Source organism: Balearica regulorum, chromosome 8, assembly GCF_011004875.1.
Source record: "Balearica regulorum gibbericeps isolate bBalReg1 chromosome 8, bBalReg1.pri, whole genome shotgun sequence".
Lineage (NCBI taxonomy): Eukaryota > Metazoa > Chordata > Aves > Gruiformes > Gruidae > Balearica > Balearica regulorum.
Window position 1 is genome coordinate 29,818,298 of NC_046191.1, and position 17,282 is coordinate 29,835,579.

The 17,282-nt window shown below is 62.6% G+C and overlaps 2 protein-coding genes across 2 annotated transcripts in view; both read right to left on the minus strand.

Moving 5' to 3' along the window:
• Positions 1-608: 608 nt before the first annotated feature.
• On the minus strand, positions 609-9,303 carry KIAA1614 (KIAA1614 ortholog). The gene is made up of 10 exons (XM_075760366.1): positions 9,263-9,303; positions 7,875-8,510; positions 7,229-7,292; positions 5,819-5,968; positions 3,793-5,051; positions 3,580-3,712; positions 2,632-2,836; positions 2,003-2,115; positions 1,663-1,847; positions 609-1,363 (listed from the first exon to the last, which is right to left on the minus strand). The coding sequence occupies exons 2-10, from the start codon at positions 8,503-8,505 to the stop codon at positions 1,170-1,172; spliced, it is 2,934 nt and encodes a 977-aa protein (XP_075616481.1). The 5' UTR covers positions 8,506-8,510; positions 9,263-9,303; the 3' UTR covers positions 609-1,169.
• A 2,122-nt stretch (positions 9,304-11,425) lies between these two features.
• The window catches only part of XPR1 (xenotropic and polytropic retrovirus receptor 1), a 110,651-nt gene continuing 104,794 nt past the window's right edge, over positions 11,426-17,282 (minus strand). Inside the window, exons 15-16 of the mRNA XM_075760368.1 lie at positions 13,638-17,037; positions 11,426-13,606 (exon numbers count right to left, since the gene is read on the minus strand). Of these exons, the coding sequence (XP_075616483.1) occupies positions 16,977-17,037 (61 nt within the window). The 3' untranslated portion in view covers positions 11,426-13,606; positions 13,638-16,976. The remainder of the gene's footprint in view (positions 13,607-13,637; positions 17,038-17,282) is intronic.

Here is a 17,282-nt window from a genome sequence, read left to right on the forward strand (position 1 = left end):
GCAGACCCCTCTGTGATTAGTGACGGATACTTGCAGCCCCGTCACCCTGCGCTCCCCCGCCAGCCCACCGCGCTGCTTACTGGAGCAGGGAAGAGGGGTTCTGCTCTTAGAGGAGTACCGCAGGTGGCTGAGCCCCCTGTCCCCCCCCAGCCTGCCTGCGCAGGGCCCCCCCAGCACCGTCAGGAGGTGGCTGTTAGAGCGGCTGGGCCATGGGAAAGCAGGCAGCAGAGAGCCTCAGCCCAGACAGACAGACACCACCACCACTACCACCACCCCCCAAACAGGCTGCTTGGGGGTGGCAATGGGGTGAGCAACCCCACTCCCCCAGCACAGCGCTCTGGGGAGCACTGTCCCCCAGGACCCCCCACCCCACAGACCAAATGGCCCCTTGGGCCCTGAAAAGCTCCTCCTGCCCTTAGACATCAGCTCTGCCTGTCCTGGGGCTGCCCACTGTGCCCCCCCTGCCACCCCACAGCCAGGACATGCATTTGGTGCCCTGGACAGGGCCCCCCCCAACTCTGGTTACACTGGTGGGGGGGCGGGGGGGGGGGGCTCACCTCACGTGAAGGCACCCGCACGCTCCCCAGCACCCAGAGCTGTCCCCTGCACCCACCAGCAGCCCCACAGTGCTGGGGCACATCCAGCCCCCTGGCCCAGTGTCACCCCTCAGCACCTCTGTGCCACCCGCAAGCGAAGGGCACCACATTTTGTGATTACATATACATACATATATAGATATATTTTTTTTTCCCAGTTTGAAATAATTTAAAAGAACCCCACCAGCCTGCAGGTGCAGGTTTTCCAGCGGTGGCAGGGAACCCTGCAGCTCCCGGGGATGCCGGGATGGGGTGTCCCCCACGCTGGCCACCCCAGCACCCAGCAGGACAGACCCACCTTGGCTCAACGGCAGGGCTGGGCTGTCCCCACGTCTGGGGCAGCTCCTGGAGATGCTGGACACTGTCTGGAGGGGGTCCTTGGTCCCGCTCTGCCTCCCGGGGGGGGCCGGGAAACGCACCTGCCTCCACCGCAGCAAGGAGCCAAGTATGGCACCCGAGCAGGGCAGGTCGCCGCGGGGCAGCTTGGTCCATGCCGTGCCGTCAGGCAGCATCCCGGGATGTCGGCTGGATGTCATCCTCCTCGCGCCAGACTTCCCGGGAGCCGTGCCAGGGCTACCGGGGTGCCGGGCGGTGCCTGAGCACGCGGAGGGACAGGGTGTCCGACTGGAGCAGCAGCTCGCGGATGCGGGCCAGCCCCAGCCCCGAGACGGCCGCCCCGTTGACCTGCAGGATCTCGTCCCCCACGCCCAGGAGCCCCGCGTACAGCTTGGCCGTGCCCGCGTCCGCCATCTCCTGCACGTAGACACCTGTGGAGAGGGAGAGGGCTGGGTGAGCCCCCCCCCCCAATCCTGCACGCCGGGGTGCCCGGGGCTGCACGCTGGCCCAGCACGCGCTAACAAATTCACTGTAAGCAGCCTTTGGGACGGGCTGCGCGTCCCAAGCCAAATGCTGATGGACACGTGGGACCGTGTGTGGCCAAAGCCACCCGGCAGCATCCCCCCATCCACCGGCACCCCTCTGGGGCTCAGCAGGGACGGCAGTGCCCTCCACCCGGGCTGTGCCTCCCCTGAGGTTTGTGTGACGCTTAGGGACGACCCCGCCGTACCTGTGTCAGGCCGGCCGTGCCCGGAGGTGACACAAAATCCGAAGGCGCCATGGGGGGGCCGCTGCAGCTCCAGCTGGCTGGTGCCGTCGGGGAAGACCTCCACCACGCGTCCCACCGCACGCAGCCGGCCGGGTGCCCCGATGTCCTCCACGCTCAGCGAGCGCCGCGGCCCCGAGCCCCCTTTCCTGCGGGGAGAGGGGAGATGGGGCGAGTGGGGACCCCAGAAGCTGCTGGGGACCAGGTGATGGGGGTCCCCAGTTGCACCAAGCCACTACACGTGGCTGAGCTCCCCAAAACAGATTTCCCGGGCGCGGTGGGGGCATGCCAGGCTCTGTCCTACCTGTCGGTCGTGGTCTGGGGCAGGAGGTAGGCGCTGGCACGGGGTCCCTTACCCAGGAGGGGGTGCAGGCTCTGGACAGAGGTGGCTTTTTGGGGCTGGCAGAAGGGTGACACCTGGGGAAAAGGATCCAGTTGAGATGGGGACAACCAGGAACACCGTGCAGCACTGCAGCCCTTCACCCACTGATGTGCGCAGGGAGTGAGGAGCATCCCACACCCCCTGTCCCCCCACCAGAGCCCTCCCCAAACCAGTGCTGAAGAGGGATAAACTGGTGGTGTCGGGTGTTGTCCCACCCCTCTGGGCCAGGACACCCCCCCAGGAGCCGGGTTTCTTGGGGAGACATCTTGCTGCTCAGCTGGCTGGGACACACAAGCCGTGGCCCCAGAGCCAATTACCCCATCTCCCCTCCCCAAATCTGCTCTGCCACCCCCTTCCTCACTCCCTCCTTCCCCTTCCCACCCCCCTTTGGCTCCAGGCTTTTCAAACCCAGCAGGTTTGGGATGGCACATGCCCCCCCCCACCCCAGCACCTCCGGGGCCATAAATCGATGCTCAGGAAAGCTTCATCCCGGCACAGCACCCCTCCTCCTGCAGGACCCCCCCAGCCCCCGGGGGTACATTTCAGCTCACCAGCCGCAGGGACTGCAGGGAAGGTGACTTCTTCATGCCGGGGCCGTCCCGGGGGGTGTCACCGGGGGCCGGGAGCTGCTCCATGCTGTAGCAGCGGAAGCGGCCCAGGCGCTGCTTGGTGCTCTGGCTCAGGCTGCACAGGAGCTTCTTCAGCCCCAGTGCCGAAGCGCTGCTGCCCTTGCGGCTCGCCACCCGCCCCGGCTCCCTGGATGGAGAGAGGGACGAGGGTCATCCACCGTGCGCCTGGGGGGGGGGGGAGCAGGACCAGCAGCTGCCTGGGGGCTGGGGGTGCATCCTGCACCCGCCTTCGCAGCTTCGAGCGCTGCAGCACAGTGAAATCGGGGTGCAGCCATCTCCCCGCAGCAGTAACCCAGCATACACACAAGGCATGGCTTGACGAGCCAGAGACCTGAAGGGCTCCCTACCCATTTTCCCCATAATTTCAGGCGTTGGAGACCTTTCAGACCTCCCCTGCTCTCCGCCCGAAGGGATTGCATCCTACCCAGGGCCTCCAAAGACCCAGCGCTGCCTCCGAACCCTCCTGCCAGGCTGAGACACGCTGTGCCCGGGCACAGGTCCGGGAGGATGGCCTTTGGTGAGCCCCAGGGCTCCCCCGGCAGTATTTAGCAGCTGATTTTTTTCCCCAAAAGGGAAGAACCCAACACTGAGCTAAGCACCTCCAAAGTCACCCACCATGGCGTTTGCTGCGACACCCCCTGCGGAACCAGATGGGGGGTGAAACGCAGCTCCCCGAAACCCGCTTGAACACACATGCAAAATTATCGTGCCCATATTGTGGTTTCTGGGATGTTTTTGGTGCCGAAAACGAGAATCCCACTGGGAATCCTCGGGGGGCTCAGCCCAGCAGCATCCTGCTGCTCCGAGAAGGGATGCTCAGGGATGCAGCACCCGCCACGCAGTGCAGGGTGCCGGAGGCCCCTCGCTCACCCGTGTGCCGCGCTCCCGGCCGGGTGCCGCCGCTGCTGCTGCGCTCCGGGCATCCCGGCTGCCTCCTCAGGGGGATGAGCGGCCTCCTGGGACGTGGGGACGATGGTGCTGGCAGCAGGCTGTGACGGTGTCCCTGTAACCGCAGTGAGACAGTCACGTCCCCGCCTCGTTGGGCCCCCCCTGCCCCGGCACCCCCGGACACGGGTCTCTTACCTCCGCCCGTCCCTGGGGCGTCCTGCCCGTCCTGCCCGCGGGTGTTGTTGCAGTTGTTGGTGGACAAGGCACGGAGGGGGCTCCCCGGGAGCCACCTGGGGCTGCAGGGACCCCGCTGTTCCCCCGGCCCTGCCGTGCCCCCGGGCTGGGGGGGCACAGAGCTCCCACCATCGGGCTCCGGGCCCCGCGCTCCTTGGCCGGACGCCCGGCGGCTGCCGCCAGAGAAGAGGGCTTTCCTGCAAGGCACCTGGGAGCAGGCCTTCTTCGTGGGGGGGGGAGCGGGGAGGTGGGTGCCCGGCACTGGGGTGCCAGCCCCGCGCTGCGAGGAGGTATCCGGGGGCTCACCAGGCTGCTGCGGGGGGTGAGCGGTGCTTCCCACCCCTTCGCTCCCTCCTGGATGCTGGAGGGGGTCCCCCTCCTCCCGGCTGCTGGCTCTCACCGGTGGCGGGGGGCAAACGGCCCCTGGCTGGCTTGCGGTGCCTACCAAGCCCCCGTCCCCAGTGCGGGGGCCACCGCTGGCCACACACGTCCCCTTCCCAGCCCTCGCCTCCGGCTGCGTGGGGACACGGAGGGGCTTGTGCCCGCGAGGCCGGGGGTCCCGGTGCCCCCGTGGGTGGGGGCTGCGGGGTCCTGCCTCCTCGCTGTCTGTCCGGCAGCCATCGGAGGTGTCGGTGCTCTCCAGGGCAGAGTCCACCTCATCGATGTAGGTGACGTCCCCGATGTAGGTCTCCTTGATCTTCTCGGTGTGGATGCGCTGCCGGGAGGGGAGGATCCACAGCGGGGACCCCCGGGGGCCCAGAGGCCTGGTCTTGGGCTCCGGTCGGGCAGCACTTGGCCCCCCGCTATCCCCTGGGATGCTTCCTCGTGCCACAGGGCTGCTTTCGGCCACGTCGGTGCCTGCTGGCATGTCCATGCCCCGGCTGGCAGCAGCACCGAGGAAGGAGCCGCAGGCACTGCACTTGCCCCCGGCCACGAGGTCACCACTCCGGGCTTTGGGCCGGCTGGACCCGTCCCACGGCTGCCCGCCACCGGCCGGCTCCAGCGAGGACAGCACCGAGCCCAGCGCCCGTCGGTGCCGCAGCTGCAGCCGCTCCAGGTACCGCACCTCGGCGTCGCGGGCCGACTCGTCCTCGAAGCGGACGCGGGATGGGGAGGGTCCTCGCGGCCGCCGCGGCTGCCCGCAGCTCGACTCCCCGCTCGACGAGTCGCTCAGGCTCCCGCCGTCCCGCGGGGTGACGCTCGGCCTCCCGCTGGGCTCCCTGCCGTGGGGACAGACAGACGGACGGACGGACAGACACGGACGAGCTGCAAGGGCTGCCTGGCTCCCTCCAGGAAAACCCGGCGCAGGAGATGGGGCAGGAGGAAAGCCCACCCAATGCTCCACCGCAGCGCACAGCCCCGCTCCCCTCCAGCCCTCCGCCCGGGCTGCCTGAAGCTGAACTCGGGAGAGGCTGCGGCGATGCCCCGCTGCCACAGCCCAACCTCCATCGCCTTTCCCCTGCACCGCAGCGCCTGGTTAATCAGTCCGGGAACACCGAATCGCACATGACCCGGCACGCACGGCGAGCCGTGGCTTTGGTACAGCACCTTCCGGCACCGAGCCTCCCCCGGGGAAGCGTTCCCCATCAGCTGGGAAACACAATCCTCCCAGCCAGCCGGGAGCACCCCGTTAATGCCTCCGCATTGCCATAAAACACAATTAAACCCCCCCCAAATATTAGGGTGCAAGGACTTCACGCGTGCCCGGGCAGGGGGGATGCTCCTGCGGGCAGAGGGCTGCTCACGCAAGGGTACGAGGCTGCGCGCAGGCTGCGGGTCAGACCCTGGCTCTGCACACACGGGTGCACGCTCTGTACACGTGCCTGCACGCACACGCACGCTCCGCACACACACTTGCGTGCTTTTGCACACACACACGCACGCTCCGCACACGCGCTCGCGTGCTTTGCACGCACCCGAGATCGCCGTAGCAGCGGGGAACGGGGAGGGGGGGAGGCAGGATGGGGCCCGCGGGGCTGGCACTGACCTGGGGCGCGGGGCGGCGGCGGGGAGGAGGAGGATGTCGTGGCTGGCGCGCAGCGGGTTCGTCCGAGCCTTCATGCGGGCGCGCTGCAGCAGCTGCTTGGCCTGCTCGTGCCGCGGGCTCAGCTCGAGCTCCTGCCCAGGGACAAAGGCCCTGCGGCCCCGCAGCGGGGAGGGGGATTAGGAAAAAATAACACAGGGATTAGACGCGGTTTAACAGTGACGACGAGGCTGCTCTGCCCAGAGAAAGCGGGGCCCGGCCTCCGTTCACGGGCAGGCTGGCTGCTGTGCCGGGGGACGGCTGCGCGGGAGCCCCCGGACCCCCCCTGCCAGGTGGGAGGAGGAGGGGGGGGTCGCACCCCGCACCGTTGATGCTTTGGGGGGAGGCTCAGCACCCGCGCAGCTCAGGGACCGGCTCAGCCGAGGCAGCGCTTTGTGCCACGGGCACCCAGAGGTGGATGGGGAAACTGAGGCAGGCACTGCCTGCGATCCCTGCCGGTGTAAATCCTACGGCGATGTAAACACAGGTAGGTTTGGGACGACCCCCCGAGCCCAGCTGCCTTCCCTTCCTTGCAGGGGGTCTTCCCCCGCACCCCCCGGCTGTGAGGGGGGGCACCCGTGGGCTGCGGGAGGGCACAGCCCCGCTCCAGCGCTGCCTTCCCCGTTGGCCGTGGCCCTAATCCCCCTGATTACAATAATCAGCTCGGGCAGTCACTTCGGGGAGCCTGGCCTTAACCTCTTCGTGGCAGGAGGGTGGGCGCACGCCGGCCCCTGGGAAGGGACCCCGTACAGCGCCACGGGGGGGTCCAGGCCCCCCCCAGGTTTCGGCTGCCCTCACTCGCAGGGACCGTGGCGTGCCGGGTGCTCAGCCTTGGATCCGGCCGACACCGACCAACCCCAGCTGCTGGAGCGGAGCAGAACCAGTAACCACAATATGGGGGGGGGGGTGTGTGTGTCTTCCCCACTCACTTGCTTCCCCCGCGCAGCCCCCAGCCCTGCTCCACAGCCCGTGCGCGGCCGCCCAGCTCACCTGCCCACCCCGCCTCCGTGTTTTTAGTCTGTACCTCTGAGGTTTATCATTAGGCCAACGAGATTACGCACGCCTGCCGCCTCCATCCTCTTAAGCACCTGGAGTAAATTTCTGTCCCGTCTTCTTCCCCAGCTCCTTTCCCACCCGGGGTCCCAGCGAGGACACCCCCCGCCCAGTGCCCAAACACCCCGCGGACACCCAGCTCAGCCCGACCCTCCTGCCCGACTCGCCCCGAAGTATCACCAGATGGGGGGCTGCCCCGCAGCCCTTCCCCGGAGCCTGCCGAGCCCCAGCACTAATTTGCGGGGTGCATTGAAAATACAAGACCCAGGAGGAGGGAGGAGGAAAACGTTCCCCCCCATGACCACGCTGGCACCCACCTACCTGCAGCCCTCGGTGTCCTGCAGCGAGACCCCCGAGTCCCAGTCCCCATCACTCGCCGGCACCTCTAAAATGCGGGAGGGGAGAGGTGTCAGCACGACGGGCCCCCCTCAGTATCCCCCGGCCCCACAGCTCAGCCCATCCTAACAAACACCCTTTTCGGGGCTGATGCCCTACAGGGCATCCCGGCTGCTCGGCTCCCGAGAGACCCCAGAGGAGCGGGACACGGGGGGCAACACCCCTGGCACGGGGCGCACCCGCGGGGACGGGGACCGTGGGGTCATCAGGGCAGATGCTTTCGAAGGAGAAATTCATTCCCTTTTCTGGTGGCAGCTTGCAAAGGGAAGACGATGCCCGCAGACCTCGACAGCGAGTCTCTTGCTCTTGCTCTTAGCGGTGAAATTCCTCACCAGGACGCCGGCAGGGATCAGCAGCGCCCGGAGCATCCCCGTGAAGCAGCACCCCGTTTTGTTTGTGGGCATCCATACGGCTGCCGGGGAAGGGGGTGCAGCCCCCACGGGGGACCGGGCACAGCCCCGGGGTGTGAACCAGCACGGAGCTGCGCCCGCTGCACCGAGGACCCCCCTTCGCCCCAAAGCTTTTCCTTCCCGCCGCCCCCGGCTCTACCGAAACTGCCCGAAATACGCACCGGGTGCGGCGAGGCCCAGCACCTCCTGCAGCAGCCGCCGGTTCCTCTCCACCCGCTCGGCCAGCGAGAGCCTCTCCCAGCCCTCCGCCGCGGTGGGGGACACAGAGGGACCCCCCTGGTCCCGCAGCGGGGTTCGCGCCTCTTCTTCCAGGGGAGGTGTCTCATGGGGGGAGGCAGAGCCCCAGGACCCGCTGCCCTCATCCCGGGGGAGCTCGGTGCCTCCCGGAACACCTTCCTTGGGTGCCGGCACCCGCCAGAGCCCCGGGGTGCCAGCGTGGGGGGCCGGAGCTGGGGGGCCGCCGGCCACAGGCTCCCCGCCATCCAGCAGCCCATCCGTCAGGTAGGTGCGGAGCTGAGCCCGCGGCTCCGCCGCCGCCACGTCCGGCCCCGGCTTCCCCCGACGGGAACGGGGCTTCTTGGACGAGAGGCGCTCGGGGGTGGCTGCGGGGGTCCCCGGCCGGCCGCCCCCCCGCTTCTCCTTCAGCGCCTTCACCTTGCTCTCCAGGATGGCGTGGGGGCCACGGGCGGCCTCGGGGCGCTCCAGCGGGGCAGGGGTTTGGCTTCTGCTGGGGCTGTGCTGCTTGGGGGGCCGCGGCACCCGCCAGGTCTCAGCGGGAGACCCCCCCTCCATGCGCCCTGCGGGGAGAAAACCCGGGGGAGGGTGGGTGAGCCCCCCGCGCTGCCATCGCCCTCCTCCTCCTCGGCACCCACCTCGGTGCCTCCTGCAAACGGCACGGCCCCTGCCTGCCCGAGGCTCTGCAGGCAGCAGACATACCGTGCCCAGGGGGACAAATAAACGCAGGCGATGCCACTGCGGCGCACAGCCCGGCGGCGACGGGGACAGGGACGTGGTGTGGCATGGCATGAGGCCACCCACCCACCCTGTACCGGCACCGCTCTGGAGCAGGGGGAACGGGGAGCCGTAGTTCCCCGAAACGGGCGGCCAGGGGCTGAGCAGGAGCGTGGGTGTCTGCCCGTGCTGATTTGGGTGCCCCAGGGCACCCAGCAAGATGCCCCGGAGGGAATCAGCACTTTCTGAGCCAAATCAGTGCCCCAAAACTCCCCAGAACAGAAATCCCTCACGGAAGGTGCCACCAGACAGACACCGGCCCCCCGCTCCACCCCGGCCCCCACGGTCACACGTGTCACCCGTCCTGCACCGGCCTCGTGGTCCTGGTGGCACCCGGGTACCGCTGCACCTCTGCACCCTGCCGGGAGCATCCCGGCCCCACTGGTACCCCTGGAGGAGCCTCCCCCGTGGCCGGGGCTGCAGGAGCATCCCTGGGACACCCACCCGGACCCCATCGCCCCCCCCAGCTCACCGCAGCCCCTCGCTACCCCGGGGTGGCAGGACCAGGCCGTGGGCGGGAGGCGAGGGCTGACCTTACCCCCGGAGCAGCATCGGGAGAGGGCTGGGAAGAAGGAGAAGAAGGCGGAAGAAGGGAAGGAAGCAGGGGAGGGAAAAAAAAAATTAAAAAAAAAAAAAAAAAGAACAAACCAGCAAATCCCAGCCCCTTCAGCCGAGCCCGAGCTCAGCCACTTGGCTGGGCTGTGGGGCCGTGGCCAGCCCTGCCTCCCGCCTGGGCCTCCTCCTCCTCCTCCTCCGCGCGCCCCCGAAGCGCGCACCCCACGCCGGGGCACCCGGCCAAACCCTGCCCCAGCCCCAAAGCCGGCTGGCCCCCAAGGGCGACACCACCGCGGCCACGCACCGCGTGGGGGGACGGTGGGGACCCCGCGGGAGGGGGGAACCCAACATCCCGTGCCGGGACGGAGGGACGCCCGGCTGCCTTGGCCGGCTCTCAGGAATGTCCTTTGTCTGGGCTGCGGGTTTGGGAGGCGAGCGGGGAGCGAAGCCAGCCCACCGCCCCAGCCTGCCGGGGGGAGCACCCCACGCCGGGGTGCCGGAGGGGGTCACCCCGCACCAGTGGTTGGGGCTTCAGGAGGCCCAAAAAGGCTGGAGAGGGTGGTCCCGCCGGGGCGGGGGTGTTTTCTCCAACAGCCTTCAGACTGGCAGCAGAGTCCGCCGGGTTTAGGCACCCTCCCGCGAGCATCACGCCTTTGCAGACACGCTAAATTTTCCTGCTTTCCCAGAGGCCAAATCCTGCCCAGAGCCCACGGTGCTCCTTCAGGCAGGAGGATGGTGGGAGCCGACCTCGGTGCATCCGCACATCATCACCCCTAAACTCAGCGTGCAACGTGCCCTGCGGAGCCACCCGCTCCCCCTGCCCCCGAGACCCCACAAAACTCATTGCGCGGGATGAAGGGCCCGGGTGGGCACCGCTTACCTGGACGCGCGGGGGTTTCCGTCCCCGGGGGGCAGGAGGGATGCCGCCGGGGCCATGGACATCCCAGCCCCGCTCCGGCTGCCGCTTTAAGCCACAGCTTTTGATATTCGTGATTGGTTTCATAATCCCGATCAAAAGGAAATCACCAGGATTATAAAATTGTTTTAATCCTCCCTGCTCCGGCCGCACCGGCCCCCTCCAGCACGAGCAGCAAGAGATCACTTTGATCTTCTCAAAACGTCCCCCACCACCCCGGAGGCCCCGGGGCCCCCCCATCGTGGCCAAAACCGAGCCCCAGGGCTTCCTTCCCCGCGGGCACCGGCCGTGCTCGCAGCGGGGCTGACTCCTTGCTCCACAGGGGACAGACCGAGCATCCTCCCCCGGCTGCTCCCAGGCAGGAGGGGACTGCCAGCAGGTTTGGCTGGAAGAGCCCGGGGTACAGAGACCCTCCTTGCGCCGTACCCCAAGCCCCGGGGGGTCTGACCTCCCCTGCGATGCCGGGACCCATCCTTACCTCCGCGCCATCCCGGAGAGGGATCCCGGCTCCTCTGCTCGGGCTGGGGAGGTGAAATGCACCGGGGAGATGCTGTCCCCATCAGGCTGGGGACAAATCGCCCGGTGAGGTGCCAAAGCGAGGGCAGCCGGGCTCCTGCCGCCGTCCGGGCAGGGAGCTCCGGCCAGGATTAAACCTCGGGGAAGCGGCTGGCGTGAGCAGCAACAGGCTCAGAGAGATTTCAAGGCGCCGGCTCTCTTCTGGAGGAAGATTGATTGCGAGAGACGATGGAGAGATTTAAGAGAGCAAAATGAAAGCACAGACCCCAGACAACCCGGAGCTGGGCTGCTCAGCCCCCGGTCACCCGCCGTGCAGGCAGGACAACACGTTGGACCAGAGACGAGCTGGAGAGAGGCAACCAAAGGCTCCCAGAAGGACCAAGAGCCTTTAGCCGGTACGGCGCTGTCTGGGCAGGTGGTTTCCTCCAGCATCACCCCCTGGCACGTTGGGTTTGAGCCCTGGGCGCCTTCCCGTGAACCCCTCCTGCCCACCTCCAACCCCTCCTCCAACATCTCCCTCCTCCAAGCACCTCCACCTCCTCCCGGGACACAGATGTCCCCCACCGCCGGCCACCGGTGACAGCCCACAGCTCCCACGGGTGCGAGAGCGGCATCTTTACAGAGTGGCAGAAGCAAACGCTTGGTGGGTGGATGCAGCACCAGGGGTGGGACACAAAGAAAGACACACAGACCGGGGACAAAAGAGCCATCAGATCATTGGAAAACAAAGAGCTTGTAATAATGAAAAAAGGACAGATTTCGTAACCAATCACTTTTTCCTTTGAAAAACACAATCACAGTAACTTTGCTTTATACAACCACCTAGAAACTATGAAACAGTATCACATTGTGCATTTTTTTTTTTTTTTAAACCTACTTATCAAGAAGGGTATTCCACACTTCAAAAATTATATCCATTTGGGGAGGAAAGAGGAGACAGCTAATAGCGCAGTCACAGATACATCATGAGTCCAAGCAAGCGGCAATTCTTTGTCCTCACCTTTTCCACTTAGCCAAAAAAGAAGAGTGGAGAAGGGGATAGCAAAAGAGAAAGGAGGAGGAAAGAAAGAAAGCACCCACAGAGGACTAATCACACTCCATAATTACTTTTGACATCTACAGGGCTTCATAGAAAGATCATTTAGACCAACACAGCGGGGAGGGGGAGAGGAAGGCGGCAGCGGGACCGGGGGGGGAACTTTGGCATTTCCACCCCGGGCCCCTTCCGAAACGCCGATCCTTCGCCAGGAGGACCTACGGGACGGAGAGGTCATCACAAGTTCTACCAGGCTGCCCAATTTCTCCTCTGGAGCGAAGAGTTTGCAATTTGGTTTCTAGAGCTTGAGGGACTGTCAGGCCAAGGGGCATCTTCCCCGGCAGGGTCGGCGACTCTCGCCCACGGCGGCACCGCTGTTCCCGCCGGGAACAGGGTTGGGACATCAGCATCCACGCACACCCAGTCCCACCGGCCCTTTCCTCTCCTCCCCCTGCAAAACCTGTATTTCTCTCGGAGCCAGGGTGCTGCGGCAGGGACCGAAGCCCCCGAGGGATGCCGACACGCCAGATTAACCCCACAGCGGTGGCAGGTCGAGAGCTCATCCCAAGGCGAGGTATTTGGGATGGCATCGCGTAAGGGAGGCGAGGTTTGATGAGGTGACAGCCACCGAGCCCGACCGAGACTGCCGCAGAGTTACCGTAGGGATTTTCCACGCTTCCCCCCGAGGAGCCCCAGCCCCTCTTTTCCAAGGCGACAAAACAATCTGATCGCTTTCTGGAATAAAAATGTAAATTTAAAAAAAAAAAAAAAATGCTTAAGGCAGAAGATCACCTTCCCCCTGCGAGGGCAAAGTGGAACAGAGGAGGGAGGACACGGGGCCGGGACGCAGCGCGCGAGCAAAACGGCTTTCGTGTTCCCGAGGGGAGCCGAGCCATGCCCCAGTCCCTGGGCACGATCCAGCGCGACAGACCGACGTCGGGGTCACAAACCCCCCAAAAGCCTGGGGCGCACGCCGGAGTCACCGCAAGCAACGTGCAGCGGCGTCCTTGCAGGATAAGGCCGAATTCCCTCCGCTGTTCAAAACACAGGCAAAGCTGGAAGGCTTTGTGCCGGCTCCCTTGCTCCTTGGAGGATCCGCAGTAAAATCCCCAGGGATTGTTATCTCCTGAGCCGGGACCGTGCTTTCCCTCCCTGCCTCCCACGCGGCTGCGGCGGCCGAGCGCTGGCAAGGAAGCACAAGCGACAGCACAAGAAGTTTTTAGGGAAGGGAGGGCAGCAGGGTCTAACGCTGCTCCACGAGAGATTTTCCCCCTCCCAAGGTTTTCATTCCCCCCGCGCCTTTGGCTTCGGACAAACGGCAAAGGCACCGACAGGACGGGAAAGGCCGGGAGCAGAGCACGGAAAGGCGCAGGATGGGCAGTGGCTGACTTTGGGAACGCGCCTGGATTTGAGAGGTAGGAGCTTATTTGACACATACAGGCTGCAGCCACGAGCGCTGCAAATGCATTTCTTTTAAAACGTGGCGGGACAGCATGGGTTCCCGTTGACGGAGCAGCTCCCGCTCGCCAAGCCCATAAAGCCCGAACCTGCCCCGCCGCTCCTTCAGGAACACGCACCCACAGCACGCGGCATCGCCTTCCCCAGGCAGGGCGACCTGGCGTTTCTGGGGACACGGTCCCAAAGCCGAGCGGGGAACTCCAGCGAATCCGAACCCCCGGCAACGCGAAAATCCCTGAAAGAGCAGGAAGGATGGAAAGCAGCAGGGAATCGACATGGAGAAGCGAGTTCAAATGGAATCTCCAAAAGTCACCGGCCACAGTGTGGCACCTCCTCCCCTCAAGACGGGACCATCCGCGAGGGTTCCAGCCAAAAAAGCCATCCTCGGAGCCGCACGCATCCTTCCACGCCATCCTCGGAGTCGCACGCAACCACCGCCTCTGACAAACCTCCAGTGCACCGAATCGCAAGGAGAGGGAGAGCTCAACTTTCAAAACCCAGCGCCGCTTCAGGGCGGCCAGAGCCCACACCTGTCTCACCTTCCACTTTCCATCCAGATACATCCCAACACCTAAAGCACCGAATTAAAAAAAAAAAAAAAAAAGAAAAAAAAAAATCTCCTTTTTATCTCTGCTCTCTGTGCTTCTAGATTGTCACCCTGGAGCGTGCCCAAGCACCCGTTAGAGCAAAGCTCGCTCACGAAATTAAGCCGCCCCGGGACCGTCCCCGCTCCCGTTGCGCGGGCTGCTGAGAAGGAGCCATGGGGCAATTTTCTCTCACCATCTGCTCGGCTTCGTTAGGTCTGCCTTTATTGGCCAGATGTTCTCGTAGACACGGAGCCATCCCGGCTTTAGCGCTCGCTCTCGGGAGGAATCTGCATGTCCGAGGTCTCAAAAATCTCTGGGAAGGAGGGAACAGGCAGACACAGCGCTGGGGAGCTGGGAGCCTTTAAAAGCTGCGTCTCTGGGAATTCGGGCTATTTTCCCCCGAGAGAACAGCTTCACTGCCAAAACAGACGATGTTTTATTTTAGGAGATAATGTTTGCTAGCTGTAGCACGCCACATCCCCTTTTTTTTTCTTATTTGTCCTGCCAAGCCAGCAAAGACAGAGAAAAAGGGAAGGGAAAGAGCAGAGCAGATGGACAGACTGAATTCTTGCTTCCCGTATGGATTTGGGCAAACTACAGAATAAGAATTTTATTACTTGCAACCTGACCCTCCCCGCCGGGTTGGAAAGCGGCCGGCAGGACGGCGCAGCAGCAAGCGGGACGCATCCACCCGGCATTGCCTCGCGCTCCCCAGCCCAGCTGAGGAAGGCAGAGCGCTCCCAGGGCGTTAGCATCACTTCAGAACGTCTCTCTCTCTTTTTCCTTCCCTCCGAAAGGAAGAATTACCAGTAAATTCTGTTTCTTTTTATAAAGAACCACTTGCTTAAGTAATACCAACTGGTTTATTTTGGATCGCCGCCCCCTTCCCCGGCACAAAACACCCCTGGGTAGGTACGGCTTCACGCGGCTCCCACCGCTCTCGTTGGCAACACCTACGCAAGGTTTGGACACGGCAACAACCGCTGCAATGCAAATTCGGAAACTGAAATATTTCAAGGGGCTTTCTATCACGGACTCCGCTTCCATACGAACAGGAACCCTCCGTTTAAGTACGAACAACAGACCTAAGGGAGTTAAATATGGGAGAAGAGGCTCCCGGCCACCAAAGGGACGACCACCACAACCCCGGCTAGTCCAGCCGGAGCAGACCGCGGCGGCAGGAGACGCGAGGAGCAGCACCACGACAGACACACCAGCTACGCCACCACGCGCAGACCAGAGGCGTCTCCCAGCAGGTCCCTCAGAGTTTCTTTGCAAGCTGAGAGCCCATCAGAGAAGCGTAGGCAGTCACAGGTTTGCAGTGTTGCCCTTAGCCTGGCACGGGTTCACCGCCACTGAATTTTAATCTATTTCCAATTAAATAAAGAGAACTAAGTTTCCTTCTTCAGTTCCTCTGGGCAAGAGGCACAGCAAGCAAACAGAAAATACAACGTACCGGTTGTGTGAGAAACCATGCTAGTAGCTAATTAACAAAAAATAACCACCAAAGAGCAACCGAACAGAGAATCCTACAATTCCATCGCCCAAACTAGAGGCGAGTCACCGGACAGACATCACGCGAGGGTCCCGCTTCAAGAGTTTCGTCCTTCCCTTGCAGCCCTAGCTGTGCCCCACGGCTGCCCACGAGCTCCAGCCCCCCTCGCCCAGCGGCGTGCCAGGGGCAGGACAGCAGGACTCTGCGGGCCCCCCGTTCCCTTCCCTACGGGAGGAGAGACCACCAAGTTAGCATCCTTCTTCCGACATAATTTGCTCGGCAATACGGCTGCCCTTTACCCAAGTCCGTGCTTCCCAAACTGCGTTGGCAAGATGGGGCAAGGGGCACGCGCAAGAGCCAAGCCGTAGGACAGCATACCAGGATAACGCCCGACAGAGACTTTGTGCCAAACCAGGAAAAAAAAACCAAAACCCACCACCACCAAAAAACCACGAGAAAACTCGTTTTCAATTTCACCTTCCCCATCGGGTGGGCACAACGCAGTCCTTCCCGCGCTCCCCAACGCAGAACCGCTCCTGACCCCCAGCTAAACTCCCACGGGAACCATCACCTCCTCGCCTCGTCCCACTTCACTTCTGCCACGCCGGGCTGCAGGAGAACACCAGAAAAGCTCCCTGCTTGGTATGGGATGCCCTCACACCATCTAGGGATTATTAAGGCTTTGAAAAATACTTTTTTATCTGGAGAATGAAGTTCTGAAGCCTTTGTTCGCCTTAAGATCACCTGCACTACTTTCACACGGCTGCACGGAAAGTCGGGGTTCAACCGGCACAAGAGACATGCCCAGAAGCAGTAGCAGCAACTAAAAAAAAAAAAAAATTCAGAAAGAGAAACTTTGGTTTAAAATAAAATTGAAAAGAAAGAGAGAGAGAAAAGGTAAACAGAGGTGCAAGTTGTCTCACGAGAGGGGTATTTGCAGGGCGTAAACCCACAACCCTGGAGATCGAGATCTACATTCCCAGCTTTGTTTTACTGTTACAACCTTCATTGCACAGGACTCAAAAATCACTCTCATATGGTTGTTAAGTTTCATAAATAATGTGAAAACTATATGCAACAGATACATCATATTTCCAAAAAAATTATAAGAAAAGTTACATCAAATTAAAAAGTAGCTTCATGAATGAAGATACTGCTCTAAGTGCACTTTCCCTGCAAGTGCGGCCAGTGCCTCAGCGCTGGATATGAAGAAAAAAAAAAAAACAACAAACCAAACCCCCCCCAAAAAAAATCAGATTTAAAAACTTAAGTCCGGTTTCAACCAGTCAAAACCGGGCCAAGCAGAAACCGAGCGTGCTCTCGGCACTGTCCCATGAGGGAGTCCCTATGATGCTTCGTTATCCAGATAGGTTTGTATGTCCTTGTTGAGACTGTAAACAATCCTTCTTTCCTGAACTGTCCTCTTTATTGGCAAAACAAAGTAAAATATTTTATTTGTTTGTTTGTTTGTTTTTTTTAAAATAGAACATTAAAATTAACCCAGAAGAAAAGAAACGAAACACAGTGAGCTTGTTGGAGTCCATAGGATCTGGTCTGGAAGAGCTCGGAAAAACGTGTTCAGTGTCTTCTCCTGTTTTCAGCTGGAACTGTACCAGAGATTGGGTTACTTGGGGAGGAGGGAAACAGAACGAGAAAACAAAGGATGCGGAATAAGAGACCGTGGCCATCTCATGTGTTCGCTTCGTTCGCTAGGTCCTCTATCAAAACCTTAGTGTCACAAGCCTTGGACCTGGAAAAAAAAAAAAACAAACAGAAAACACTCACTGAGGAGAAAAAATTCCCATTACCACGTGCAGACAATAAAACCGCAGTGCAAATCCAAAGGAGCATGCCTGCTCGATCTGTCTGGCGGCCACACGAAGACTGTTGGTGTCGGTCACACCCGTGTACTCTGAGCCAACAGGGACGTGAGACAAGGGCCTGGGGGCTGCGGCTCGGGCCGAGCACACCCTTTGTGCGACACCCACGGCCTCC